The sequence below is a fragment of the Pteropus alecto genome, unplaced genomic scaffold (assembly GCF_000325575.1).
Source record: "Pteropus alecto unplaced genomic scaffold, ASM32557v1 scaffold76, whole genome shotgun sequence".
In the NCBI taxonomy this organism is placed as follows: domain Eukaryota; kingdom Metazoa; phylum Chordata; class Mammalia; order Chiroptera; family Pteropodidae; genus Pteropus; species Pteropus alecto.
Genome location: NW_006443138.1, coordinates 4385891 through 4399569, shown reverse-complemented (window position 1 = coordinate 4399569; position 13679 = coordinate 4385891). Strand labels below are relative to the sequence as shown.

Genomic DNA, 13679 nt, shown 5'->3' with positions numbered 1-13679 from the left:
TTTTTTTTTTTTTGAAGCGGGGGTGGGGCGGGGGAGGTGGAAGGTGGTGGGGCAGATCTCATGATAATCAAGGCTTGCTGAGATTTCTTCGTCTTGGTACACACCACCCACAGGAGATGTTACTTGCAGGTAAAAACTCTATTTTGAAGTAGATAGCTTTGTTTCTAGTCTTTTAGAAACTGAAAACATTCCAGTTCTCTCACGGGGAAATAGAAAAGGAGCAGGTTTATACCTGTCTTAATTGCAAGGGCAGTGTAGCTTGCCAGGGCTGTACAACAATGAGGAAATTGGGTTGAAAGGAAGAACTGTTGGGATTTTTAAAACCTGTTTTTACCCTTTGGGTAGGGCTCCAGTGAGGAAGAAAAAGTCTGAATTATATATAAGAACTCACTTATAATCTCAGTTTAAAGCTTTAAAAGGGGAAAATCAAGAAACAATAAGATTATCTGATAAAACAGCAAAACCTCGTTAGAAGTCTGAAATGGACTGAGATTTATTTTTATCAAGATAAAACCCTGAGAAACAAAGTTCCCTCTATCAATAATAATAACCTGACCATTTTAAGGTGTTTCTTTTATTAAAATAACAATGACAACAAAATCTGCCACTATTTCCTACTAAAGTAAAGAATGTAATCCATATGGCTGAAAATTAAACTGCTTCAAACTGTCAAAAAAAAAAAAAAGAAAACCCTCAGAAATTAGCTAATTTTTATATAGTGCTTACTTTATCACTTTAAATGAAAATATAGTAGAGTTTCTAGTAACTTTTGTTTTCACTGGTTTTGGAATTTTAAAAAAAGTTAATGTGAATATTGCAGATTTTTCCTTTTAGATTTATAAGAGACTATAACTTTCCCATTAAGATTATGAGACATACTTGAGGTTTGCAGCTGATGGCACCGGGTGAATTTTCCAAACACAAACCCCTGTAGCAGGGTTCCCCTTAAATTTTTATTCTTCCCTAGACACATGTACTTATATACACAAACACAAATGACTATCTAAATTTTGAGATTAATCATAATCCTGAATTGTCTCCTCAGGTGAATTTTGTCACTTTGTATCCCAGTTCCAAGACGTGGCATTCTGGAAAGCCTGAGGTTTCAGAATTTGATGGATTCAGGAAACTTTGCAATAGAGCCACTGTAATTATAGATATATGTGAAATATATACAGAGAAAATAATTTTGACAACTTTAATCCAAAGATTGTAGTAATTACTAAAAAATTTCCTCTTTCATTAAAAAACATTTTATTTTAAAAAACAAACAATAAAAATTCTTGAGGTAAAAAGGATAGTAGTTTAATATAATTAGAATTCTAGAATTTTCCAGAATATACACCTCCAGAAATAAAAAACCTAGCATCCAAAAATATATCAAAACAAAATAATACTCCCTGGAATTTATGTAATTGTGAATCTCTTAAAATGTTCTTGGGAGTAAGGGAAGAAGTGTCGTTATTATCTCATCTCATAGGTGGATAAATAGGGCACAGAGAGATTAATTCGCTCAGTGATAGGGCTAGAAAGCAAAACCTAGGTCTCCTTACACACCGCTGAGCCCTTTTCTTTAGATGCAAAATACTTAATTGTGCTGGAATCTTCACCACCTAAAAACAAGACCTAAATGTAACCCCTCAAAGTACGGTTGATGAAGAAAGAATATGAGCCTGAGTTAATCCAGACTGCCACATGGAAAAGCCATCTGGGAGGGTATTTTGAAAGAAACAGATGAAAAGGGAAGAGATTCTTTTGAATGTAGTATAAAATTTACATTATCCTCCATGAACTTCTATGTAGTCCCTGTGTTTATATAATTCATCACTGTGTCCTTAGACAGTATAGATTAGGAAGCCCAATGAGCTCATGTTCTTTTTTCTATTTCTGAGTCCGAATTCTCCTTTCAAAGGCAAATCTGGAGCAGGGTCTGTAAGATAGCCCAATTGATCAGTGAAGACAAACTCAATTCATCTGTGGCTTCTTAGATATTCCTGATTCCCTAGGAAAAGAATTTATGACTTCACTTACATCATTTCTTGTGTACTACTGCTCAATTTGCAGTCAGTTTCAGCCACGTTGATAATATCCACTATGATTTATTTGTTTTTGCCTCTCTGCTTTTGAACATGCCATTCATAATGTCTTCCTTTCTTTCCCCTAATTTATGTCTCTATTTTCCCTTTTGCAACTAAATAATAATAACAACAAAATCAAAACTCTCCCAGGAATCATCCCCTTGATAATCCCCTGATGGCATCCCACTCATTCATCTGCATCCCCTATGTGTTTCATAAACATTGACATTCTGTGATCATTTGCTTCAAATGTTTAAACCTCTTCTCATGACCGTTCACTGAGTATCTTCATCCCTGGCTGCACGTTAGAATCATTTGGGGAGTTCATAAAAGATACTGATGCTTGAGTGTCCTGACCAAATAATCAGAATCACTGAAAGGTGGGGCCATTGCTGTGTAGGTAAATGTTTAACGACTTGCTCTCCAGGGAAAAAAATTGTAGTACTTGTCAATTTCTATGGTATAAATACTCCCAACATAGGGGATTTCAAGCTACCTATTTGACATCGCTGAATGCGGAATATGGAAGAGATACTCAGAACTGGCTCACAAGGGCTGGCTGCAACACAAACCACTGGGTGGGTATATATGTGAATGTATTTATTATATATAGTGATATATATTATGTATAGTGATATATAAATATATATGGCATATACGTGGTGATACATAATGACCATATAAATATAAATGGTGATACAAACACAAATACATACACACACCCATATAGGGTAGTTCCCACTTATTCATAGTTTTACTTTCTGTGGTTTCAGTTACCTGCAGTCAACCTTGGTCCTGAACTATTAAGTGGAAAATTTCAGAAATAAACAATTTCTAAGTTTCAAATTGGGTGTTGTTCTGAGTAGTGTGATGAAATCTTGTGCCATCCCATTCTGTCTCACCCAAGATGTGAACCATCCTTTTGTCTGGAATACCCATACTATAGATGCTACCTGCCCATTAGTCACTTAGTAGCCATCTCAGTTATCAGACTGGTTGTCAGAGATTGAGAGAGACCACATAACTTTTATTACGATATAGTTATAATTGTTGTATTTCGTTATTAGTTATTGTTAATCTCTTACTGTGCCTAATTTATAAATTAAACTTTATCATAGTTATGCATGTATAGGAGAAAACATAGTTTATATATAGGGTTCAGTACTATCTGCAGTTTCAGGCATCCCCTGGGGGTCATAGAGCATATACCCCTTGGATAAGGGGGAACTACTGTGTGTGTGTGTGTCTGTGTGTGTGTGTGTGTTGTGTGTAATTGTTAGGTGATTCTGATATGCAGCCAAGGATAAGCACGTCTGAACTAAATTACACATTTCTCAGATACAGTGACTGTGTTTTCATTTGCCTCATCTTCCCTACAATACCAAGAATCGAGACTGAACGGATGTTGTTAACAGACCGTATAAGGCTGTTATTAATCTACCATTCACAGCCTATGATGCAACAGTGAACACTGCAGTATCCTTGGACCCAAATGCACAAAATTATAAATTCACTTTCTTTTGATTTTCTTACTGATGAAGGGTGAGATGCTAAATATATATATGGGACGTCCTACTTAAAATGTCAAGTTTTTGCTTCTACTTCATTTATTTAATAATGCTTACACTCGAATACTGGGTATCTATTTTTAGTGCCTCCTACCACTTTCAGCTTTCAAGTATGGGAGCAATCACAAGAATGATTTTTTTCATGGTAATTCTGCTTTCATTCTACTTAAAGCACATGTGTAATTATTTGAATACACTTTTCCTGTATGCTTACTCGTGGTTAGAAGCTTCAATTCTCTTAGAAGCAGCGTTTTAAAAAAATAGTAAACATATAAGATTGTGTGGGTGGTCTTTCCCACACAAGGTAGCATTGTCCCAAGAGAACAAGGAGCAAGGTACATTTTTAGAGACCTCTAGGGAAAAGAGACCATGGATATTTTAAATTATATGAAGGAGATCCACAAAGAACTTGGTAACCCATGACACTGCTTAATAACTTACTTCAGCAGGTTCTGTATGATACGTCCAGATCTCCTGACCTTTTATTTAAACCCAGAAGGGGAGAGCAGCAGGACACTCTCACACTTTAATAACAGCTCACATACTTGGCAGTCATATTAATTTACCCTTCAGTTTTCTTTTCTTTTAAGATATACTTCCTTAGTAAATATAATTCTTATGTTTCCACATTTAGATTACAGTTAGGACGAGGAATTCCAGTCATGTGGGACAAGAGAAGTAAAGCTAGTTCCTAATATTGATGTGCCCAGAGACTTCGGAGACTGACTCAGCCATTGAAGCAAGACCTGAGAGTTCATCAATCTGCAAAAACAGTGTAACTTAATTTCCTAGTTTCCCAGCCTTCTCTGGGAGTGTTTTGGGATCATCAAATGTTGTGGAATAATTCAATACACAGATACGTTTCCAGTCATGAATCGTGAAATGTTGTGCAGCTAATAAGTCCCATATCAAGTCAATAAAGTATAGTTAGGTGGAAAGGACAGAATTTTATGTTTAAAAACTGGTGAAACACATAATAACATTAAATGTATGTTTTATATTCAAGGCATTGAAATAAACATTTTATTTAAAGAATTTTTATATTTGCTTTGTGCATTTAAGCAAAGGCCTTGGCCTTTTAGGGTTTTTAATGATAATCTCAGGCTATGTACTTCTGACTTTTTTTTTTACGACAAATTGTCAAGAATCCCGCAACGTTGATGTAATCAAAACTAGAAAAATACTAATTAAGGTTTAATTTGGGGACATATTTTCACATTACTTTTTGTATGAATTGATAGGAAAAAAATCATAATGACCATTTCTTACCTGAGCAGGCTTCTTCTGAACGACTTGTTGTGGCTAAGGAGAGAAAAAAAATAACTGTTATAGTTTAAAAGGAAAGATACATAATAAAAAAATTAAGTGTACATGTTTTAAATCTAGACACCTGTCTGCAAATACGGATGAAAATTTCAAGGTTCAAATAGTTTATCTAAGGTTAGAGGGTATTTATTCATGATCTCTATATGTTAAGGAAATAAAATGCAGGTTATCTCAATTAAAACACTCCCAATTAAAGTCTGGCATGCATACCAGTTAAGTCAAAGTTAACTTGCTATTTGACTGAGGAGGGAAAGGGCCTAATTAATATTTTTTAAAGAGCTTCATTGAGATATAATTCACACACCATAAAATTCATTCATTGAAGTGTATAATTAAAAATTTTTTTAGTGTATTCAGAGGCTTGTACAATCATCATCACAATCTAATTTTAGAACATTTTCACCTCCTCTAAAAGAAACCTTGTACCCATTCGTGGCCACTCCCCATTCCTTTCTGTGTCCCTACTAGCCTCCCATTCCAGACTAACCACTAATCTACTTTCTGTCTCTATAAATTTGCCTTTTCTGGACACTTCATGTAAATGCACTTATATAGTATGTGGTCTTTTGTGGTCTGGAGTCTTTCACTTAGCACAATGTTTTCTCAGATCATCCATGTGTCAGCATGTATCAGTGGTTTATTCCTTTTTATTGCCAAATAATATTCCATTGTATGGATATACTACATTTTGTTTATTCATCCATCAGTTGACGAGCATGCGGGTTGTTTCCACCTTTTGGCTATCATGAATAATGCTGCTATGAACAGAGAGAGAGAGAGAGAGAATGTTTTCGATTCTCTTAGATATGTAGTTAGGAGTAGAATTTCTGAGTCACATAGGTAACTATGTTAAACTTTTTAAGGAGCTTCCAGCCAGCTTTCCAAAGCAGCTGCGCCCTTTACATCCTACCAGCAATATATAAGGGTTCCAACTTCTCCATATACATGCCCAAACTGGTTATTGTCTACCTTTTAAATTATAGACATCTTACTGGGTGTAAAGTTGAACGTCACTGTGGTTCTGATTTGAATTTCCCTAATGTGCTTATTGACCATTGGTATATCTTCTTTAAAAAAATATCTATTCAAACCTTTTGCCCATTTTAAAATTTGTCTTTTCATTATTGAATTGTGAGAGTCCTTTATATGTTCTGGATACAAGTCCCTTATCAGAATGTGATTTGCAAATATTTTCTTTCATTATGTGGGTGAATTTGTTCACTTTCTTGGTAGTATCATTTGCAGATACTATCTCTACCAATACTATTTATCTTTATCTCTATCTATTTAATTGTTGTTCATATCTATCTATTACTCTATTTATTTAATTGTGTATGCAGGGCAAAACTCTCCACATGTGAGTGAAACATCTGAAGGAAATTTTCTACCCAGCTTAAATTAATTTCCCAAGAATTAGAGTATTAGAAAAATATTTAAGTTATTCTTTGTATTGTAAAAGGTGGATCTGAAGCCCAAGCTTTTTGATGGATTACTTCCAGTACTTAGTCTCATGTCTGGATATAATAAGTCTTACTTATTCTATTTACACATCATTGAGATTTGCGAATACAACTAAGCCACTTTGATGTGGACAGTGACATACTTTCATGGTTTAAATAAAAAAATAAAATTGCCAAAATTCTCCCAAATAACAGAAGTTAGAATAAATTCACTGTATCATGGAGGGGTAGAGGAGGTCCCATTCATTTTTCTTCATCTTCAGAATTTCTGTGATGGTGTGATGTTTTACTGCTGCTGTATTAAGCATATAAAAATCATCAGAGCTTTTCTTTTAGATGAATAAAATAAAAATTTAGAAATGGCAAAATACTGCTGCTCACTGAAAAAAAGTTCTTCCCTTTGACTTTAAATCACAGTGGAGATGACATCATTAAAGCCCAGGTTTTGAGATGACGTGTTCTCCAGGTGGAATTGAACCAAAGACAATTAGGACTTCTTGCCTTTTAGGATCCAAAAGCGCTAAGAAGTGTTGTGTTCATTTCAAAAGAGTCATTTGTAAGAACAGGCCACTTTTCTTCCTTCTCTTTTTTCCTGCCGATTACACCTGTACACATGTTTACTCCCAAACCGTTTCAAATCTGCACACATTCTTGCAGGCTGACTGGTTCCTCCTGCTCAGAAGTCTCTCTCCTTTTTTGGCTGAGGATCCTGCATTCATGTGACTCCTGCACACTGCAGGGCTCAATGAAATCCTCTGAAAGGGCTGCCAGCTCACCCAATTTTCCATGAATTAGGTCCTGACACTTCAATGAGGGGAAAGACAATGTCTGAAACTCTGCCAGCCCTGGCTCCCTGCCTAGTCCGTGTCACAGAACTTCTACCAGCTGCCCTCCCTTCCACACAGCACTTCATACTTTTCAGACCACCAAACAAACAGACCCTTGAATACTTTCAATGCTGGTTGGGGTTATGGCTGCCAGGATGTTTTCCCAGCCTCTGGCACCCAATGGCTCCAGACTGTGCCGGGAAAGTTTTTTGTTGTTGTTATTTTGTTTTGTTTTTATTTTTATGAATGGCTCTGGTAGAAAATGCAGACGGAAGCATAATACTACTGCCATTCATAAAAAGGGAAAGGAAACAAGCTGCGGTTTGGAAATTTTTGAGATGCCAAACTGCAAGTCTCTTATCTTCCTTGAAGCATCTCCTGGCTTATAACCGAATGTCGATACCTAGAAACCGATTGCCCCTTAGAGTTCTTATCATCAAAAACATGGTTGATCGTTATATTTTTATAAAAAGAACCGAATAATAGCAACTGTGCATATTTATCTTTAGTGTGGTTAGCAGTATATTTTCTTGCACTTTAATAAATGAATATTATTTTGCACATGCGTTTCCCATATAAAACCTTAAAATCATTTCTAGTTATAACATTCATTCCTTTGTGACTAGAAGGACCCAGGCCTTAATAATTGCATTTGCTCACGGGAAAACTAAGGCACGGGAAATTTAAATAACTTCCCCAAGGTCATTTTCTAAACCTGTCTTCTAATTTTCTTAATCCCCTGAATAATGATCTCAGAAACCAGGTTCTCAAACTTAAAAAACAAACAAACAAATAAACAAACAAACAGTCAAATTTGATCCAACCCAGGAGGAGAAGCTTTGTGGCGTTGATTTCCATCACTAGATTCTCCTTTTTTATTGGGATCCCTCCGATTCCTCACTACCACCACAGCCAGGGAAGGCCTTGGCTCGCTCAACAGGGTGAACCTATGATTCTCCTGAGTCGGTGATGAAAAGTGAGTCCCAAGGGACAAAAGGTAGGCCCACAAGGACCAGCTGCTCCTCTGGACTCCTTTAGAGATCATTCCTTCCTTATCAACTATGGAGAATCTGAGGACATCCCTTTAAAAGGCGTAGATTTCATAACGACTATTCTATTGAACAGAGAGCAAAGCCCTCTAAGTTGTTTATTTAGACAATTTTGAAGATTTCATCTTTAATAAGTCTGTGCACGTGGTGAGCTTGTACAGTTTGGGCACTTTGTCGACTTGCCATGCAAACCTCTCAGTGCACTGAGATTTCGAGTTTCTTATGTTAAGAGATTGCTTCACCTTTCAAAAGCTTGTAATGAAAATCTCTCATTCTGCTGTTGCATTTAAACTTCCAGAAAACAATGGGTGAAAAGAGAGCTTCGTCCCAGAACAGAACAACATAATCGACAACAAAGGACTTCGAAGAAATGCTTTGGATGAATATAATGTTAAAATAAAACTCTGAGGAGAACTAAAAGACCCTGTCAATCAAAAGCAGATTAAAAAGGGCCCTCTCAGGGACGTCGACGTGTCGTTCTCTGCAGGTTAATCCTTATATTAGCTCAGCCAAATTCAAAGGTTAATCTTTAAGCAAATAAATATTATTGTCCATAAATAGCCTAGGATACAGCATGCTGAGAAAATGCAAGGATATGGAAAGGAAAGAACATATTCTTGGGTTTCTGAGATCATAGACCAAACTAGTATTTCTCCAAATAAAAGGAAAAATATTATTGAATTTTTAATGTCCACAGAGTATTGGCTTTTAAGATTTTGTAGAAAGACACTTGTGTAGGAAGTGGTCTGCCACCCCATCTATTTCAGAATAATTAAGGGGCTCCCCATCCCTCCTGAGAATTCAACCTATGGTTCCTGGCTGGGAGTCCAGATATTTTAAAGCTGATACTTAGACAGCTAAGCCATTCCTCTAGTAGGCATTGAAAGAAAATCCTTCATAACAAAGGACCTAGACGCAAGTAGTTCATTTTACTACAACCTCAGCATTAAATGAAAACAGGCTTGAACTGGGCTTACCAATTTAATTTTTTTAAAAACAAGGTACGATGTATAGTAAAGTAAGAATGATCATTATGCAGAGGGTCTTAAGTTGACCTTTGAAAGAAAATAGCCCTTCACTTAGATCTCTGTGCAGATAGGTCTTTCCGTTTTATGTAAGCAGTAGTTTAATCAAATTACATCTTTTGTTTTTTGCCAGCCAGTAGTAAGTGGTTTTGCTCACTTTGTTTTCAAATCATAAGACTATTGTTCAATCAAGAGGTACTTCTGTTTCCTAGTGCAATCTTTTTTCATGTAGTTTTTCATTCTCATATCACTATAGGGTAAGACAGATCCCCTAGCTGTTTACTAAAGAAGAATTTTAAAATCCTCATTTATTCTGTGTCACATGAAAGGCCCCTAAAATGTAACTCTCATTTCTTAGTTCAAAATTTGTTAGCCAGCTAAATAACATCTCACAAGATAAGCTCAGTTATTTAAAATTAAATATGGTATCATACTAAAAATATTTGCTAAAAAGATACTTGGTTTTAAACTCCAAAGGAATCCTTTATGCCTAAGTCAGTGCACTGAAATATTATTACACGCATATATACCCACACAACTGCGGACAGCTTCATCTTCTGCCTGAACTGACTGATGAATGTATCTCCACCGTTTGGAGAAAATATCAATAAATAAATCAACCTATTGCTCAATTACCTCAACTGCTCTCTGGACCAAATTAATTAGTTAGTTATTTATAGTAAAAAGTATCAAATAAATTGAGTGAGTAGACACAGTTCAGATTCAAGACAAGTAATTGTCCAGACTCTGTGTGTAAACACTCCAAACACGACCGTGAAGCATGAAGCCAGCAACGGCTTCATGTCGTGTGGCATACATACTGACAGTTCTTTTTGACTTGTGGTTTGAACAATATCCTTTTTGACCCTTTGTTCCAAGCAGTTTAAAGGCTCAAAAGATGATCTCTATCTTTGTATGTTCCATTCACCAAAATTCACTTTCATTTATGTGCTGAGAAATATGCTTTTCACTCTCTGAAGTTTCACAGCGCTGTTCTGAATATGTTTTCTTTGAATATGACATTAACTCAAGTGGAGGGAGATTACCATCATGAAGAATGAAAACTCTTTCCGGCCTTTCATGAAATGATGTAATCTACACACTTGCTCATGGTGTTCTGGATTTATAGTTTTAAGGCTTCAATAGGCCAGGATGTCAAGATTTATATTTGGGTCCCTTTAATAAATGAACTTCATGCTCTACAGGTGCTTTTGTTTTGTTTTGTTTTGTTTTGTTTTAAGCAAAGCATAAGAACCTCTCCCTCTTCTTTCACAGGTCAGATCTTCTGTGGAATCCTACAATAGGAAGCAGACAAAAATGGTACTTCTGATCGGAGTGCCGATGCCTCATTCACATGGCCTCCACTCCAGCCCATTCTCTGCCCTCCCAAGATGCCCCTGAGGAGCCTCAGTAGAACACCAGTGAAAGTCTCTGCTCTCTGGGTGCAAATCTTCCATCAGATCTGTATCAGCAGGCTGGGTGGAGGCACAGCCTCTTCAGCATTCACTCAGTGTGACTTATACTGTTAGGTTGAACCATATGAATTTGACTTTTTGTCAGCCAAAACCAGTCAAATAGCAATAATTTCATACAGTTTAACCTAATAGATGTGACCTAAAAGAGTCAAGGTAAAGTGATGGTTATTGCTAATTCAGCCATATAGTTTTTGTGATTTGTTATTAGATTGTGTTAATCAACATATTTTTGGACTTTCTGTGTGCCTAGGTTCTGCACACAATTTCCCTGTTCACTAGTCTCCACCCTGGGTCCTTTCCCTTACACTTATTTTGCCAAAGGCTGCCAGACTGTGGTGAAAGGAGGGATTTGCCTATACCGGGTATGATGTTCCAGTTTTTTCATTTATTCTGAAGCTTTTCTTCCAGAACACCATGACTGTTTTTGTGACCATCTAGCTAACTTCTTATACCCACTCCCAGTTCTTCTAAACTCTGCCTCTTCATTGGAACTGGATGGCCAGAATAATCTGCATATAACAATTCTAAGTGGCTATTCAGGGAAGATTTAGAATAAAAACTCTGAGCTTTAATTCAATGTAAAATAGTCAACTCTCAGTTATTGACATCGATAAAGGGGAGTTGAGTTCAGGATATTATCCAACACCAAGTGGTCAAAAAATTATTTGATGCACCTAAGGAATGTTTTGGGTAATTAGGCAAGAAAGTGTATGTGAAGTTTGAAGCATTCATTTCAGATCAAGTGTTGGTGCGACAATGTGAGGATGAGACTTAGTTATAGCTATACAAATCCCACCCCTACTGCATACATCACTCTAACTGGGCTGGAAGTCTTCCTGTTTAATAGCTTCCCAAACTGAGAATGCCCCTGCCCCCTAGTGGTGGGAGGCCTTGGTAAAGAGAAACCACCCATTAGTGGCAATTTTCCTCCTGCTCAGAAAAAGCCTGCGTTGAATCATAATTTCTATTTCTTGTGCCTCTTGTGTATCCTTAGAGATGACTGTGCAATGTGTGTATACATGTAGGCCAGGATGGCTATTACTTGACAGTAAAATCTAGCCCTTATAATGCAAAGGAGATTTTGTAGTTCTCTGTACAAAGTCTCCCCAAAAGTGATAAATCTATGTTGGGGAGGTTGGCAAAATCCCTGGAATTTCTGCTTGATATTGCGGGGGAAGGTGAGGTGTTCTTTATTTTCTACTCTACTTGGCTTTACTCTTAGACTTTAATGCAAAATACAGAAGCAAGCATCATTTCAGAAGTATTTATTGGGTTATTATAGCAAAGCGCACTCACTGTGGCTGGCCTCATGCTACCTGTTCAAAGATGGGGAGAGTCACAGTTTGCTCTAGCTAGTGTTACTAACATCAGCCTGCATGTGCATGGCAACAGGCCACAGCAGTTCTGAGACCAGATTTAGGAGTCAATACTTTGGAGTTTTTGCCTTCCCTCTGGTGCCTTTTAGACATCTTCAGAATGGAGGGGAAAGATCAACGAGGAACTCTTTTAAAATCTCAGTGTACTGATTCATTTCAAAAGCCAACTTTCTATAACCTGAAGTTATTCACTGGCTCATCGAATTCTGATTGACATTAGATAAATGATATGTCAGACAGATACTGGATGTACAAAATGAATAAGAAATGTTTCCTGGTCTCATGGAGCCTAGAGTCCAATGGAGGAGGCAAACAAGGAGATATGAGAGTACAATGTGTAATTTTAGATTAAGTTTTTCCATTCAACAGACCATAATCTCTTATGTTCAAGGTAATCTTAAGAATAGAGAGGTATGATCATGAACTATTGAGAAGAATAATTATAGGAAAGGAGAGATGACTATTTTCCTTTAAATAGGGAAAATGAGAAAGTAGAGACGAGTTCAACAAAGTTGAAAAGCAAATACAAGAAGAAATCCGAAGAATGGATGTAGAAGAAAAGTATCACTTCTTCCCTATCACAAAAAAGTAGAGGTAGGAAAAAATTTGTTTTCACTTTGGATAGTTAAAGATTATAATTAAGCTCTGAAATATCAGAAAACAAAACAAGAGAAAGATGCAGCTTAGGGGTAGTGTTGTCAAAAGCATGGCTAGTTTTAAAATTATACTTTGGTGTGCTCCTGAGTTATAGCACTTAACAGGCATTTTTGTTTTATGGAAGATGGCTGCACTTTGGGGATATAAAGCATTCTGAAGTGAACAGTCACACACGGGTGGGGGTAAAGAAATACACGGTCTCATGGGTTGACTTTTCATCTCAATTTTTACAATTCCCAAGATTTGGGGAGAAAATTTTACCCCTAGGCAAAGAAGTTAAATGAAAATTGTAAGATTAAGGTTACTTCATAGAAAAAAGTGACTATTTTGGTCCTATTTCCTTATCCTATTAATTTCTAAACAGAAACACTAAATATTCTTTAAAGGCTCAAGTTATCTATCTATCTATCTATCTATCTATCTATCTATCTATCTATCTATCTATTTATTTATTTATTTATTTATTCTCTTTACATATTTCTTTTTCTCTGTATGTAGTCATTCACAAAGTTAGTTCACTTTGCATATGTACACATACGTGGTTAATAGAACCAAGGTAAAATGAACAAATATTTGAAACATTATGCTGCTGTATTTCAACAAATCAAACACACATAGATGTCGTGGACTAAGTTCAAACTTTAGCTAAGGTCAACTTTAGCCAGCTAGAAAGAGCAATAATGTTCAGTAAGACATGAAAGTAGACATCTATGAGATAATGAAAATGAAATTGTATACTATTGGAAATGACAATAATTAATACTCTCAATTTGTTGGTGGCATACCTGAAAGTCCATTTAAGACATACATCTTCTTAACATTAGACCAATTATTCAGG

At 36.3% G+C, this 13679-nt stretch overlaps 1 protein-coding gene across 2 annotated transcripts in view; it reads right to left on the bottom strand.

Moving 5' to 3' along the window:
- Positions 1 to 13679, bottom strand: part of HMGA2 (high mobility group AT-hook 2) — a 127208-nt gene that overhangs the window by 7271 nt on the left and 106258 nt on the right. For both annotated transcript variants that reach the window (XM_015598403.2, XM_025041022.1), the window contains one exon: positions 4916 to 4948. In XM_015598403.2, coding sequence (XP_015453889.1) covers positions 4916 to 4948 — 33 coding nt within the window. The remainder of the gene's footprint in view (positions 1 to 4915; positions 4949 to 13679) is intronic.